Here is a 14,764-nt window from a genome sequence, read left to right as displayed (position 1 = left end):
ATACGATATTGATATAGACAATTAAGTATTTTTTGATAATATAATAACTATTTGATGTTTAGACGTTTAAATTATGATCAGCATTTAAATTATTCAAAATAATTTAAAAATTTAATTAAATCGAATTTAATGGACTCAAATTAAGTTATATAAGCTAATTTTATATACTATATTGACCAAAATTAAGAATTATTTACATTAATTAACTATAAATGATCATCTTTAATTTAACTGGTCAAATGAATTCTATACGAAAAATAACTAATTAAATTAATTTTAAGATAAAAAAAGCATTAGTAATAGGATTTAATTTTTTGTGTGTGTATATATATAATATCTAATTATATAATATTATAAAAAATATTTTTTAATTAATTGCATGAATAATTATAAAACAACAATTCAACAAATATGATTAATTGATGAATAAAATATTAGGTAAATTGTTATTCTGGTTTTTAAAGTTGATCAAATTTTGATTTGGTTCTAATGTTTTAAATATTTTATTTTTGTTTTAAAAAATTTTAAACAGTTTTAATATTGTCATAAAATTAAATTTAATATTAATAGTTAATAATATAAATGATGTGGATGTTAATTAATAATATTACTAGTTAAGTTATATTTTTTTATGTGTTATAAAAATATAATTAAAATTCTCTTGTAATATTTTTTTAATTTTTTTTTACAAAATTCTAAATTCTAATGATTAAATATCAACAATTTACATTTAAAAAAAAATTTATTAATAATCATTAATAAATCAATTTTATTTATATATTACATTAGATGCTTTTAATTTTTTAATATACGAATTATTTTATATTAAATTTAATAATAAAAAACATTAAATCTACTTAATTTTTTTTAAAAAAATTAAAATAAAACTTTCAAAATTTTTTAAAATTAAAATAAAATATTTAAAATATTAATCAAATTAAAATTTGAATATTTGATCTAAACCTGCAGGCCAAAATACTATTTTACCAAAAGATTCTCTTTATCAACATTAATTTCTACTAATACCTTCACAAATATTCTAGAAAATTGTGCTGCAGGCGGTTGTAAAGTTGCACAGATCAATCGTCTTTATGCAATTATGTTAATTTAATTAATTTAATTAACTGAGTAATTGACAGTCAAATATCATCACATTCCAAAGGTGCACAGTACCAACTTTCAGCTTCAGCCTATAAATATAAACAGCCCCGTGAGCAGAGTCATTCAACTACAAAATAAAACACTTCTCTACTTCTCTCTTCTCTCTTCTTTAAACTCTATCAATCTCTCCATTCTTGTGTTGCAAATCAACAATGGCAGATGAAGTAACTCTACTTGATTTCTGGCCAAGCCCTTTTGGGATGAGGTTAAGAATAGCACTTGCTGAAAAGGGTATCAAGTATGAGTACAAAGATGAGGACTTGAGGAACAAGAGCCCTCTGTTGCTGAAAATGAACCCTGTTCATAAGAAAATCCCAGTTCTTATTCACAATGGAAAACCCATTTGTGAGTCTCTAATTGCTGTTCAATACATTGATGAAGTGTGGAGTGATAGATCTCCTTTGTTGCCTTCTGATCCTTATCAAAGAGCTCAGGCTAGGTTCTGGGCTGATTTTGTCGACAAGAAGGTACCTACCCTCTTCCTTTTTCCTGAGAGTAATATTGTAATTTAATTAACGGATAATGTCATTCTTTTTTAGTTTTAAATTATTTTTTATTTTATTTTATTTTCTGTAATAGTCAATGAGATTTTTCGTAATTTGTGCTGCGATCTTTGTAATAATCTCAAAATAGAAACTGTCCTTTTTTGTGCCTATTATCCTTGTTTCTTGGTTGATAAAAATTTGACATATTTTGATTTAGATAACAAATATTTTTTTGTATGTTTCTTTTTTAATATATGTTTAATTCCTAATTTCTATATATTTTTGTTGTAGAACAACTCTCAAATGATTGGTTATTATACTTTCTTGCTAGCTAATCTGTGACCCTCTGGATGTAGTCTAGAACATAGATGGGCTGCATGTAAAAAAGCAAAATGCAAAAATGGTACCAATTTGGATAAGGAATATATATGTCACTTTATGTTGGACCTTTTTCTTTACTAAGATATTCTCCCAATCTATACTAATTTTTAAGTGGTGAAGCTACTTTTCCTGTTTCTAAGTTGTTCTTTTGCCCCTCATTTGCTTGCTTTTTATGTATCAGTGTGTTACAAAGATCCTGTTTATTAATTATGTCCCTGAGTCAAAATTAACCACTTTCCAAATAAATGAGTGTATTAATCTATATGACCATAATCTCAAACTAATCATCCTTTAAGATTAGTCCCTTATCGGAGGCTTAACTTCTTCATTATGAAAAAATATATAAAAAGGTGTTTTCCTCATTGTATACCAGTTGTTGAACAATAAATTTTTTGAATTAAGAATAATTCCCTTGTAGAATCATAGGCCGAGTCATATCAACATTGTGAATAGTCATTGAGTTAAAAAATTTTGTTTATACAATAATACATAATTAAATGTCAAAAAAACATTTCATTACTAAAAATTGTAAGCAAGTTAAATCCATAAAAAACTAATACTTTTCATTTTAATTTAATATTTCTTCCATTTTTATAATCCAATCAACTCTCTTTAATTATTTAATTTCTTGATATGTCAAACAGATTTATGATGCTGGAAGGAAGGTATGGACACTGAAAGGAGAAGAACAAGAAGCTGGGAAGAAAGAGTTCTTGGATGCCCTTAAACTCTTGGAGGATCAACTTGGTGACAAGCCCTATTTTGGAGGTGACAACATTGGTTATGTTGATGTGTCACTTGTTCCATTCTACAGCTGGTTCAAGGCATATGAGACATTTGGCAACATCAACATAGAAAAAGAGTGTCCCAAATTCATTGCTTGGGCCAAGAGGTGTCTTCAGAAGGAAAGTGTCTCTAGTTCACTCCCTGATCAAAACAAAGTCTATGATTTCATTGTTGAGATGAGAAAGAAGTTTGGTTTAGAGTGAAGAGGCCGCCAAGTTTAGTTAAATGATTCTGTAATAATAAAAGGGCACTTTGCTGTGCCCAATTTTATGCTTTTAGTAGGAATTTATGGTATCCGAAGAAATTATGTATATTTGGTATGGGATTCGTAGCACTTTACCATGTATTTGGTGTTTTATTTGTCTAAGTAGTTAATATTTTCTGTATTATTATTATATAACATTGTTGCTCAAACTTCTATTTTTTTTCGCACTGTATTTTCTAATTTTGTAAGTCAATAATTATTTTGTCCCGAATTAAAATTTTATTTAAAAGTTTGTCGTTGGCTAATAAATTATTCAAGAATACATTCAAATTTAATTATCTGCTCTGTTGCTAAAGTTTTTCAAGTTGTGCTAGGATTTGCGGAATATACTTATTTTGCTGGTCAAAATTTCTAAAGTATCAACGATAATTACAATAGCAGCTCTTGCTACCTCACAAGGAATGGGTAGAAGACAAGCTGAATTAGAGAAGGAATAGATCATAGCTTTTGTAAATGAGGATATCAAAAGGAATTGGATTTATGTACTAAAAGTTTGATTGAAAAATTACTGGCGGATAGATCATTCAGTGCAGGTATATTGGAGGCCGCTCTAAACACAATAACTAGAAGGTTTCTGTGTTTTAAATCACAGAGCTAACAAATTCTAATTTTTCTTCAAGGATGAAATTAAATTGTTCAGGGTGGAAAAAGGGCTCATTGATTGTTCAAGAATTATATTCTAAATCTGAAAAGATGGAGGGAAGATTCAATTATCAATGATGCAGAATTCTCTCATGTTCTTATATGGATACAACTGTGGGGTTTATCGGAGCAATGTAAAACCAAAGAATTGAGAAAAAAAATAGGAGAGAACCAAAAGATTGGGAAAAAAGGTAGGACATATGCTGGAAAAAGTGATGGATGTTGCTGTCTTCTCTATGAAGAAAAAGGAGGAGAGAATTTTAAAAATTCAAGTCCTCCTAGACATCACAAAACCATTGAGGAGGAAGATAAGAATTTCGGGAAGCAACAAAAAAATTATTGACCTTTAACTCAAGTACGAGGGAATTAGTAGTTTTTGTTATTGTTGTGGGTGCATCAAGCATGAGATCAGAGCATGTTCAGAAAACCTAACAAATATAGCGCAAGGAGGAGGAGAAGAAGCGGAATGGGAAGCATGGCTATGGGCAGATCAATTCGGTAGGCGAGTGGAGGATAAAAAAGAAAACAACAATCCGAATCAACCCAATGCTGCGCAGGGACACATACATAAACAGAAAAAATCAATCCCAGTTAACCCGATCAGAGAATTTGCATGTCTCTCTGTTTAAGACCGAAACTCACAAATCAAACAAGATGATCAAGGGGTGCAAAGTGGCCAGAAAATGCTAATAATGGAAGGGAATAAGGAGGGGGGAAGAGATTAGAAACATGGGAAGAAAGAGATAAAGACAGCAACATAGTGGCCCAATCAATAGAGCCAACTCTATCTAAATTAGTTAATGGATGCTTCACCTTCAGTGCAGCAGGAGGAGAGATTAAAAAACAAAATCTGAAGCAAATAGCAAGGAAAAAACATAGCTTTCAAGCTATCTTAGGTATTAAGAGGAGATCTGGAGGATCGGGAGAGAGTATAGGTGTTAAAAAACTTTGTCATGAGGAAGAGGAATAGTTGAAGAAGGGAGAGGGTGCCACCCAACAATTGGCACCCAAGGAGAGATGAAAGCGATGATGTGGAATTGTCGGGGTTTGGAAAAACTGCTGACAGTTCTCAACATCAAAGGAATTTCTAGATCCCATTCTCTCGAGGTATTATTTCTTTGTGAGGCAAAAAATAGTACCTTAACAGTGGAGAGAGTGCTAAGGAGGCTACAAATCTGTTTTTACAGTTGATCCATTGGCCTGTCTGAAGAATTAAAAATGGCTTGGAAGGATGAAGTGCGGGTGCATAGTAGACACATGACCATTTCTTTGTGTATTTTTCCATAAAGAACCAGCAAGCGGGTTTAAAATGGAAATTTGTAGGAGTTTACTTGCATACAGATGAGATAAATAGAGGGTTTCAATTTGCAAAACTATTGCAGATAATGGAAGGATGAAGTGAAATGTTGGCAATAATAGGAGACTTCAATGTAATTAAAAATCAAGAGAAAAAAGAGGGAGAAAAACAAAAATCCAGCACTTCAATACAACAGTTTAGAAATTTCATCAATGAGGAAAAGCTAGTTGGCATTGGTTATGAGGGAGATAAATGCACTTGGAGTAATCCTCAATTTGGAGAAAATCATATAAAGGAGAGATTGGACATGTAAAACCCGGTTAATTAACGGCTAATTAACCCATAAATGAGAATTTATTCTAGAAAGCCTAAAATGTGATTTTTTATGGCTAAATGTGATAGAGGAGATTGAGACGAGAATTTTGGTACATTTTATAGAATTTGGACCAAAATTGGACCGAACGGGCCAAACCGGGCCAATTGGACCCAAAGTGGGCCCTTGGCCCAACATAACTTAACCAAAACCCTAGTTTTCAGCACTCTCTCTCCTCATTTGTTACACACACAAGCTGAAATTAGAGAGAAAGGGAGGAAGAACACTCTCTCAAGTTCTCTCCCTTGGTTGATCTTCAAACCACCATAACTTTTGATCTAGAGCTCCGATTGCCGCTCCGTTTGCGGCCACGCGTTCACCGCGGAGAGCTCTACAAAACCCATACAACCAATCTTGAGGTAAGCCACGTGTTGCTGTTCGAAATCTCAGCCCTTATTTTCGAGTTTCATGGGTGAAATGTTGAGATTTTGGGTTCTTTGATGTTATAGGACCCAACTCTCTTGAAGGAGAAGGTTAATCTTGTCTCCTTGGACCTTGGGTGTGGTAAGATTCTCAACCCTAGTGTATTTTGTTGTTTTATGATGCTTGGGTTTTGAGATGTTGTGTATGGGTATGATGGTTGTGGCTTAGGTTGTGTATGTGAGGATATTGGAGCTTGATTGGTGATTTTGAAAAGCTTGAAAAGGGTTTGGTGGTGAAAAATCTGTTCTTGGAGGTTTTGAGGCCTTGAGAGCTTGTGGATAAGTGGTTTGGAAGTGCTCCGGTGGAGCTTGGGAAAATCGGCTAAGGTATGGTTTCGGTTTCCCGTATCTAATATGTAATGTGGTAGGAAATACTTAGGCTAGAGGCCCTAAGATAGGCATTAAAATGTTGATGTTGTTGAATGATTGAGATATATGATGTGGTCATATATGTGATGATGATTAATGATGCCTTGATGGTATGATGTATGAGAAATATGCATGTTGTGATATATGCTTGATGATTGGTTATGGTTGAATTGTGGGTTGGACCATGTTGATGGTGAGTATGATATTGATTTTGTACAATGATGATTTATTGGAATTGGTGTTGTTGAGAATTGGCATGAGTAAGAGTATATGATATGTCAATATATTTGAGTTTGAGCCACTTGGGTGAAGTGGGTTAGAATGATGAGATAGTGATTTTGTATATTGTGGTAAAGTGTCAATGTGTGAGTTGAGGAGGCTTGATGTTGAAATTGATGTATTTTGATTGATTTCAAAGGAAAGGGATGAAAATGGCATGTTTTGATTGATTTTGAAAAGAGTTGGGAATGGCTTGTTTTGAAAATGGCACTTTGTGGTTTTTATGAAAAACATGGTTTTTGGGCATATTTTGGTGGAACATAACTTGGACTACGGATCTCTGTTTTGTGCCAAATCTATTTAGAAATGAAATTGGATCCGGGATGTCCATGCCGTTCGAAGAACGGGTGAAAAACGATTTAAAATGAGAAAGTTATGTCTGTTGGAAGATTGGGGTTCAAATCTGTGAATTCTGCAGCTTTTAACTTAGAAAATTTTTAGCAGAATAACCCCTTGCGCGTAGGCGCACCTGGCGCGTACGCGCCGATCTTCCAGAAAATGGCATCCACGCGTGCGCGTGATGTGCGCAGGCGCGCCGATGGTGCTGCACCCAATGCCCAGCCATTTTCCAGAGAGTTATGCCAGAAATGTGCTAGTGTTGTGCCTGGGGCACGAGAACACCCACGCGTACGCGTGGTTGACGCTTACGCGTCGATTGGAAAATTTTTAATCCACGCGTCAGCGTGCATGACGCTTGCGCGTCGATGAAGTTTTTGAGGTCATCCACGCGTGCGCGTGGAGTGCGCGTACGCGCGGACCTGTTTTCATCCCAAAGTTGATTTTTGAGTTTTAAAAGCCAAATTTCATACTTCTAAGCCTCCGATCTCACCACTTATATCTTAAATCAATATGACATGCCTAGCTATTAAAAAGGGGCTAGAGAATGAGGTAACTTGCGAGTGAAGCAAGGGAAAAATGAATGATCATTGAGGATCAAGCATGATTATGTGAGATGCGGAGGATGGTGGTGGAAGTGCTGGTTATGCCATTGGCCGAAGGGCCGTAATTGTTTATATATTGGCTGGTTCTGGACTGAACCATGAGCCGGAATAGCTGTGTATGCTATGAATATTGGCTGGTTATGGATTTAACCGTGAGCCGAAATGGCTGATATGGATGTTGATCCATGGATGAGAATTCATGCATGTTTATGCTGAATTATTGATAATTGTGATTTGCACTTCCACTATCGGAGATACGAGTTTCCCTGGGTAGTAGCAGTGGCTAGCCACCACGTGCTCCAGGTTGAGACTTGATACTCTTTTGACCCTATGTCATAAGTGTGGCCGGGCACCGTGAAAGACCCGGATGAGCTCGCCCCCGTAAATATTCACCAGTGAAGGTGATGGATATAGATCATGATTATGATCAAGTTTATGATGAGTATAACTCGAGTTGGGGATGCGTGACAGAGGGACAGTCCAAGGGTTAACTGCCAGGACTTGTCGGGTTGGCTTTATAACCGACAGATGATATCATCAGCCACTAGGGACAGGCATTCATCATATGCATACTATGTGAATTGTTTGAGATTGCCTATTTGACTGCATATTACTTGCTAATTGTCTAAATGCCTTAACTGCTCCTATTTGTATATTCCTTGCTTGATATAACTGTGCTTGCTATTTTATACTCCTGCTGGTGGTTGGGAGGTCTGAAGGAATTGGAAAGGGAAGTATTAGTTAGACTGAAGTATCTTTAGTTAGATGCCCTTTATGGTTTAGCTTGTTTATAAGCTTTGATATTATTTGGGGGAAGTTCTAGGATTGCCTTTGGCTTTCCTCCATTATTATGTATTATATATGTGGAAGCTGTTACCATGCTGGGGACCTCTGGTTCTCACCCATGCGGATTTTGTGGTTTTCAGATGCAGGGCGTGAGGTTTCCCGCTGAGGCATGCTGGAGACTCCTAGATTTGCGAAGATCCTTTGTTCTCGGGGTTATGTTTTGGTTTATATGTTTTGCTTAGATACTTTTATCTCCATTAAATAATACAAACTGTGATGACTCCTCTTATGGGAGAATTTTGGAGAATAGGATTTATGTATTTGTGTCCCTTTGGGTTTCCTTTGGGGTTTTCCTTATTTTTATCATATGTATATATTGTTATGCTCGGATCGGTTATCTTCGCAGCCGGATCTTGAGTCTTGATATTCCTGTTTTTGACACTCCTTTGTATATATACATAATCACACGTTGGTTATCCTTGTTCGTTACGTTATCGATCGGAGTGTTGCGCTTTCGAGTTGCGGTTTTTGTTTACCCCTTTTTCTACAAAGGCTCCTAGTTATAATCAATCATTCATACTACTATATGTACTAAACTTTTATTTTAGAGGTCGTAATACCTTGCCATCTTTGAATTATGACTTAAGCATAAGACTCTGTATGGTAGGGTGTTACAGGACAGAGCTCTTGTTACAAATGGGTGGAGAGGTGAATTTTCAACAACCACTCTTGCACACTTATCCGATTTGGGTTCAGACCAAAAGGCCATTCTTCTCAATACGAGTGGGAAGAAAGGAAGGTAAAGACGAGGTTCAAATTTCAGGAGCGATGGTATGAAAATGAAGAGGTGATTAGCTTAATCAAACAGGCATGGATAACAGATATTCATGGGTCTCTAATGTTTAAGCTAGCTGAAAAGCTGAAGTGTTGAAGACTGATGTGTGAGCATCTTCTCTATCTTTTTCTTGTGAATTTGCACTTGAATTGCTAAGTTTTATCAAAATTTAATACATTTTAGCCATTATGAATGCTACTTTGAGTTGTTTGAAATTCTATTTATTTCAGGTAACATTTTGGACAAATTTCGCGGAGTTTAGGCCAAGGCTAGAGAATGAAGAATTGATGCTGTTCATTCCACGCTGAACTTGAAATTATCCAAGTTCAGCGCCAGCATCAACTCTCCAGGGAAATCCAAATCGGCCTCCTCCACGCTGAACTTGGAAAATTTCAAGTTTAGCGTGGAGTCTAACGCACAAAGGGAGAGTCACGTATCATCCCACGCTGAACTTGGGTTAATCCAAGTTCAGCGTGGATTCAAGGGAAACTAATAAGGAGGCCTCTGCTTGTTCCACGCTGAACTTGAGGTTTTCCAAGTTCAGCGTGGATCCTAATACCCCAAGTGGTCCTCAGGCACTCATACAAAGTTACGCATGAAGCTTAAGTAATTTTAATTGAATTTTTATTTTATTTTAAAATAGGAAAAGATATTATTTAGTTTTAGAAATTATAATTTACATTAATTAGGATTAGATATAAAAGGGGAAAGAATCAGCCCTTCGGGCTCTTCTCTTCGCTTCTACCTCATTCCGCAATTTACCTGAATCCTAGTTTTTTTCTCTGAATCATGAGCAACTAAACCTCCACTGTTAAGGTTAGGAGCTCTGTCTATTGTATGGATTGATACTATTATTTTTCTATTTTAATTCATGTACTGATTTATAATTCAAGAATTATTTTCGTTCTTTATGTTATGAATTTGGGTGGAATGGAAGTATGACATTAGTTCTAATTGAGTTCTTATATAACTTGGAAAAGCTCTTTACTTGAACAACAACTTAAAAACAATTTCTCCTAAACTTCTAATTATCTGGACTTAACGGGATACGTGACATATAATCCTCTTATATTTGAGTAATTAGGGTTTTTGTGGCATATAAACTAGAATTGAACTTCACCCTCTAATTGGAATTAAATGACCAAGGAATTGACAGTTAATAAAGATTAGAAGAGACTAAAAAGATCTAAGGACTTAGGGTGTAGTCACTTATAGTTTGCCATGAATTAAATCTTGCATGATTAAAATAGCTAGTAAGAAAAGTCAATCCAGAAGATAGATAACTCTGAAACCTTAACTGTTTTCTCCATATATATTTTACCTCAATTTATTGTTTGCTTTATTAATTCTCTGAATTTACTATGTAATGTAATTGATTCTCAAAAAATTCTTTTCTGCTTATCTAACTAAATAAATCACTCAATCATTGTTGCTTGATCCATCAATTCTCGTGAGATCGACCCTCACTCACCTGAGATATTACTTCGTACAACCCGGTGCACTTGCCGGTTAGTTTGTGGGTTATAAATTCCGCACCATAGACATTCAATCGTACAATGGTAGCAACACTCTGAATCTAATTCAAGGAAGAAAATTTAGATTCTCAAGAATCGGATAGAATCAGAAATGTAGAAAGGAGTTCAGGCATATGAGAATGCTATCCAAATCTTAGAAACTAAACTAGAGGATGCATTGGAAGAAGAAGAACGGTATTGGGGGAGAAGTCTAGGGTGCAATGGCTCAATTAGGGCGATAAAAATACTAAATTTTTTCATTCCAAGTTTCAAACGAGGAACCGAAAAAATAGAATAAAGGAGTTGGAGGACGAGAAGGGGAATATAGCAAAGGAACCGGCAGAAAGAGTATAAATTGCACAGAAATACTTTGAAAATCTATTCACAACAAGCTATCCTAGAGACCCGACTGCAGAATTGGATGGAATAGGCCAAAAATAAATGCAGCCACTGATAGAATGTTGTGTAGGCCAGTGACTGAAGAGGAAATTAAAGCAGCAGTCTTTTCCATCAACCCTTTTTCGGCTCCGGGAGATGTTGGAATCACAGCAAAAATTTTTCAATTTTTTGGAGTACAATAAAGGGAGATGTGACAGTAGCTATTAGAAGCTTTTTCTACGGAGGTAAAATTTTGAAAACTTTTAATCATACTCACATATGTCTTTGGTATGTCTCATACCTAAGGTGCCAGCCACTAATTCTATAAAACAAGTCAGACCGATTAGTCTTAGCTCTGTTTTTTATATGATCATATTTAAAATTCTGGTGCACAGACTTCAATCAGTTATGAATAGACTAATCAGTGACTCTCAAAGTGCTTTTATAAAGGGTAGGTTGATCAGTGATAATGTCCAAATTGCACACGAATTCATGTTTTTTCTAAAAAATAAAAGTCATGGAGATTATGATTTGGCATTAAAGCTGGATATGAGCAAGGCTTATGATAGAGTGGAATGGATTTTTGTTTGGAAGGTGATGAAGAAGCTAGGTTTCTGTGATCAATGGATGAAGTGGATTGAGGAACTTGTAACGACAATATCTTACTCTGTTACTGTGGATGGACAATCTTATGGTTATTTTAAACCATGTATAGGATTATGACAAGGTGATCCTCTATCTCCCTACCTATTTTTGTTTTGTGCAGAGAGACTCTTCCATCTGCTCCACAGAGAAGAACAAAGGCTAAAAATATATGGTTTAAGACTCAATCAGAGGTGTCCAACAATTACTCATCTTTTCTTTGTAGACAATTAAATTCTTTTTAGCAAAGCTTCAGAAGTAAAATGCCAGAGATTACTACAGGTTCTACAGACTTACGAAGAAATTAGTGGCCAAAAGGTAAACTTGGATAAATCATTAATCTTCTTTAGTAAGAACACACCAATTCCAGTCTAGGACCATTTGGCAGAGATTCTCCTTGTCCCTCATGTTGCCAATAAAAAAATATTTGGGTTTATCGGCAGCGATTCAGAGATTAAAGAAAGCGACATTTAACTACATTAAAGATAGGGTATTTTAGAAGCTCAGCCACTGGAAGAGGACTCTATTATCTTCTAGTGGATGCGAAGTGCTTATTAAGGCGGTGGCAACGGCGATATCCATATACACACTAAGTTGTTTCAAGTTACCGGAGACACTAATTGAAGAGATCCAGAGAGCCATACTCCAGTTTTGGTGGGGGCAGAAAAGATCAAAAAACAGGATGCAGTGGATCGGATGGAAGATTTCTTGCAGACCAAAAATGCAAGGGGGACTAAACTTTAAAGATTTGAAGGCTTTTAATCTTGCCATGCTCGCAAAGCAAGGTTAGAGGTTAATTTTCAGACCTAATTCTCTCATCAGTAAAGTGTTACAGAGTAAATGCTATAGATATTCAAGCTTCCTAAGAGTAGAGGTTGGTAATAACCCATCATGGGATTGGAGGAGTATTATCGAGGGCAGAAAGGTGCTAGAAAAAGGTATACTATGGGAAGTAGAAAGGGGATTTAACATCAGAATCCGAGAAGACTCATGAGTGAAGGATTATATTTTAATTACTCTTATTACTGCCACTGCAATGACTGCTAACCTAGAATGGGTTTCACAATTACAACATTCAAACAAAACATGGAACTAGAACTTAATTCAGTCCAATTTCAATCCATAAATAGCTACAGTTATAATCAACACTCTAATTCATTAGACAGAGGATAGAGTTACCTAGATGTTGGAGAAAGGAGACAGCTTCACTGTTGTTTCACGATACAAAATAGCCTTTCACTTCTACCACCCACCAACTGAATACCTGCCAGAGCAATGTAAAAGAAAGGACTTATGTAGGAGCATATAGAAAATTAATTGTCAACCAAAAATAAAATATTTGCTCTGAAAACTGATGCATAGAGGACTCTCTGTGAAAGAAAGATTGAACGCCCAAATACAATCCATCGAACCGTGGTGCCCAAAATATAATCGGTCACAAGAACGTGTTTTTCATTGTTTCTAGGAGTGCCCAGATATGACTGAAGCTTTGAAATGCTCAAATCTACCATGGCCGATTCAAGATTGAGAACCATAGAAGTGGTTGATTCGGCTGGAAGAATAACTGAGAATAGAAAAAAATCCGAACAAAAAAAGAGCAGTAGCAGCAAACTTCTTATGGCAAATCTGGTTAGCAAGCAACGCCTGAGTATTGAAGGTAGAACCACCCATTTAACAACTATGGTAGAGATGGCCAGGAGAAGTGTGCGTGAGAGAAGATGAAACACTTGAGTTTTTACTTTACCTTTTTAGTTTCCTTATGTTTAAGTCATTTTATTATAAAGTTGGAACTTCCTATTTTCTTTATTATAATTCCTGCCTGCAGTCTAAATTATTAGACCAATTTTTAATAATAAAATTGCATAAATTTGACAAAAAAAAATAAATTATTAAAGATAGAATTTGAATCTCTCACTTATTTAAATGTACAAGTGAGTTAACCATTAGAGTAATTTAATTCTGTTGCTCAACTTATTCTTTTATTTTAGAATTGATGTGTTTTTATTTTATTGTACCGTGTTTCAAAAGGAATTACTAAATTTAAATTAATAATTTTTTATTATTTAATAATATTTTTTTAAAAATTGTTAATAAAAGTACAAAATATAAAAAAGTGACTTTTATTTTAACAAAATTTGCATAACTAACTATTATATAAAAAAAAGTACTAAAAGTGTTTGCCTAACTTACTAAAAAGGGTTAAAAATTAATATTTACTTTTAAAAGTATAAAAGTAAATAGTTATTAAATATTCAAAAGTTATCATAAAAAATAAGTTAGGCAAAAATTATACACCAAGTTATAAGCATCATAAAATTCACCATATATATATGCAAAAAATATAATTTAATTTTGATATAGTAATAATATAAAATATTTTATATAAGTGTGTAATACCAATTTTTTAAGTGATTATTCACTCAATTAATATAAAAAATTATTATTTTTATTAATATGTCTTTATATAATTGAATACACATATAGAATTTTTTTATATTATCAAAATTTTATATATATAATCATATCATGTGTATATTAAAATTTAGTCACCAAATTATCCATGAAATATATGTTAAAATATAAAATATACATTTGAGTGGGTGTAGTTTTGTGAAAATAAATTAAGTAAAAAAATATTAAGGAGTGAGATTAACGAGAGATAAAATTTGTGAAAAAAATACTTCTATTATTGATAAATAAGTAACACAAGAACTAAAAATGTGAAATAATGGTGGAGAACAAATGCTACAATCTTCACTAAAAGGTTGCATTTGTTTACAGAGACAGGACACTGAAACATGGACACAGAAACACAAAATCGTATTTGACAAAGGTGATGGTAATTAGTGGCTAAGAGAAGGGGGGTTGAATCTTAGCCCATTTTTTCTGAATATTAATTTCTGTCTTTTCAAAGAAACTTCAGGAGATATTTCTGTTTTTGTCTCTTAACAAGTCAAGAGATATTTTCTTTTTGTCTCGTAATCGGTTAGGAGATATTTTTCATTTTTGTCTCCAACACAACAGAAACAGAATAAGAGTAGAAGAGAAAGAGAGAATCACACCAAGAAGTATCCTGGTTCAGCTGCTAAGTATAATGCAGCCTACATCCAGTCTCCATCACAACAATGATGGAATTTCACGATAATCATCAGATTACAAACACCAATTCTTTTCTAGGATCTACCCAATATTATCTAAGACAAATCCA

General features: G+C 34.2%; 1 protein-coding gene across 1 annotated transcript; it reads left to right on the top strand.

Moving 5' to 3' along the window:
* The first annotated feature begins 1,051 nt into the window (after positions 1-1,051).
* On the top strand, positions 1,052-3,233 carry LOC112703447 (probable glutathione S-transferase). The gene is made up of 2 exons (XM_025754894.3): positions 1,052-1,628; positions 2,672-3,233. The coding sequence occupies exons 1-2, from the start codon at positions 1,314-1,316 to the stop codon at positions 3,014-3,016; spliced, it is 660 nt and encodes a 219-aa protein (XP_025610679.1). The 5' UTR covers positions 1,052-1,313; the 3' UTR covers positions 3,017-3,233.
* Positions 3,234-14,764: the final 11,531 nt, after the last annotated feature.

Source organism: Arachis hypogaea, chromosome 7, assembly GCF_003086295.3.
Source record: "Arachis hypogaea cultivar Tifrunner chromosome 7, arahy.Tifrunner.gnm2.J5K5, whole genome shotgun sequence".
Classification (NCBI taxonomy): domain Eukaryota; kingdom Viridiplantae; phylum Streptophyta; class Magnoliopsida; order Fabales; family Fabaceae; genus Arachis; species Arachis hypogaea.
This window is presented reverse-complemented; position numbering and strand designations above follow the sequence as displayed.

Excerpts from the sequence above, each read along its gene's own strand:
- LOC112703447 (XM_025754894.3), top strand. The coding sequence starts at position 1,314 with ATGGCAGATGAAGTAACTCTACTTGATTTCTGGCCAAGCCCTTTTGGG. Across the intron at positions 1,629-2,671 it reads CTGATTTTGTCGACAAGAAG|ATTTATGATGCTGGAAGGAA; the intron begins GTACCTACCCTC and ends TATGTCAAACAG.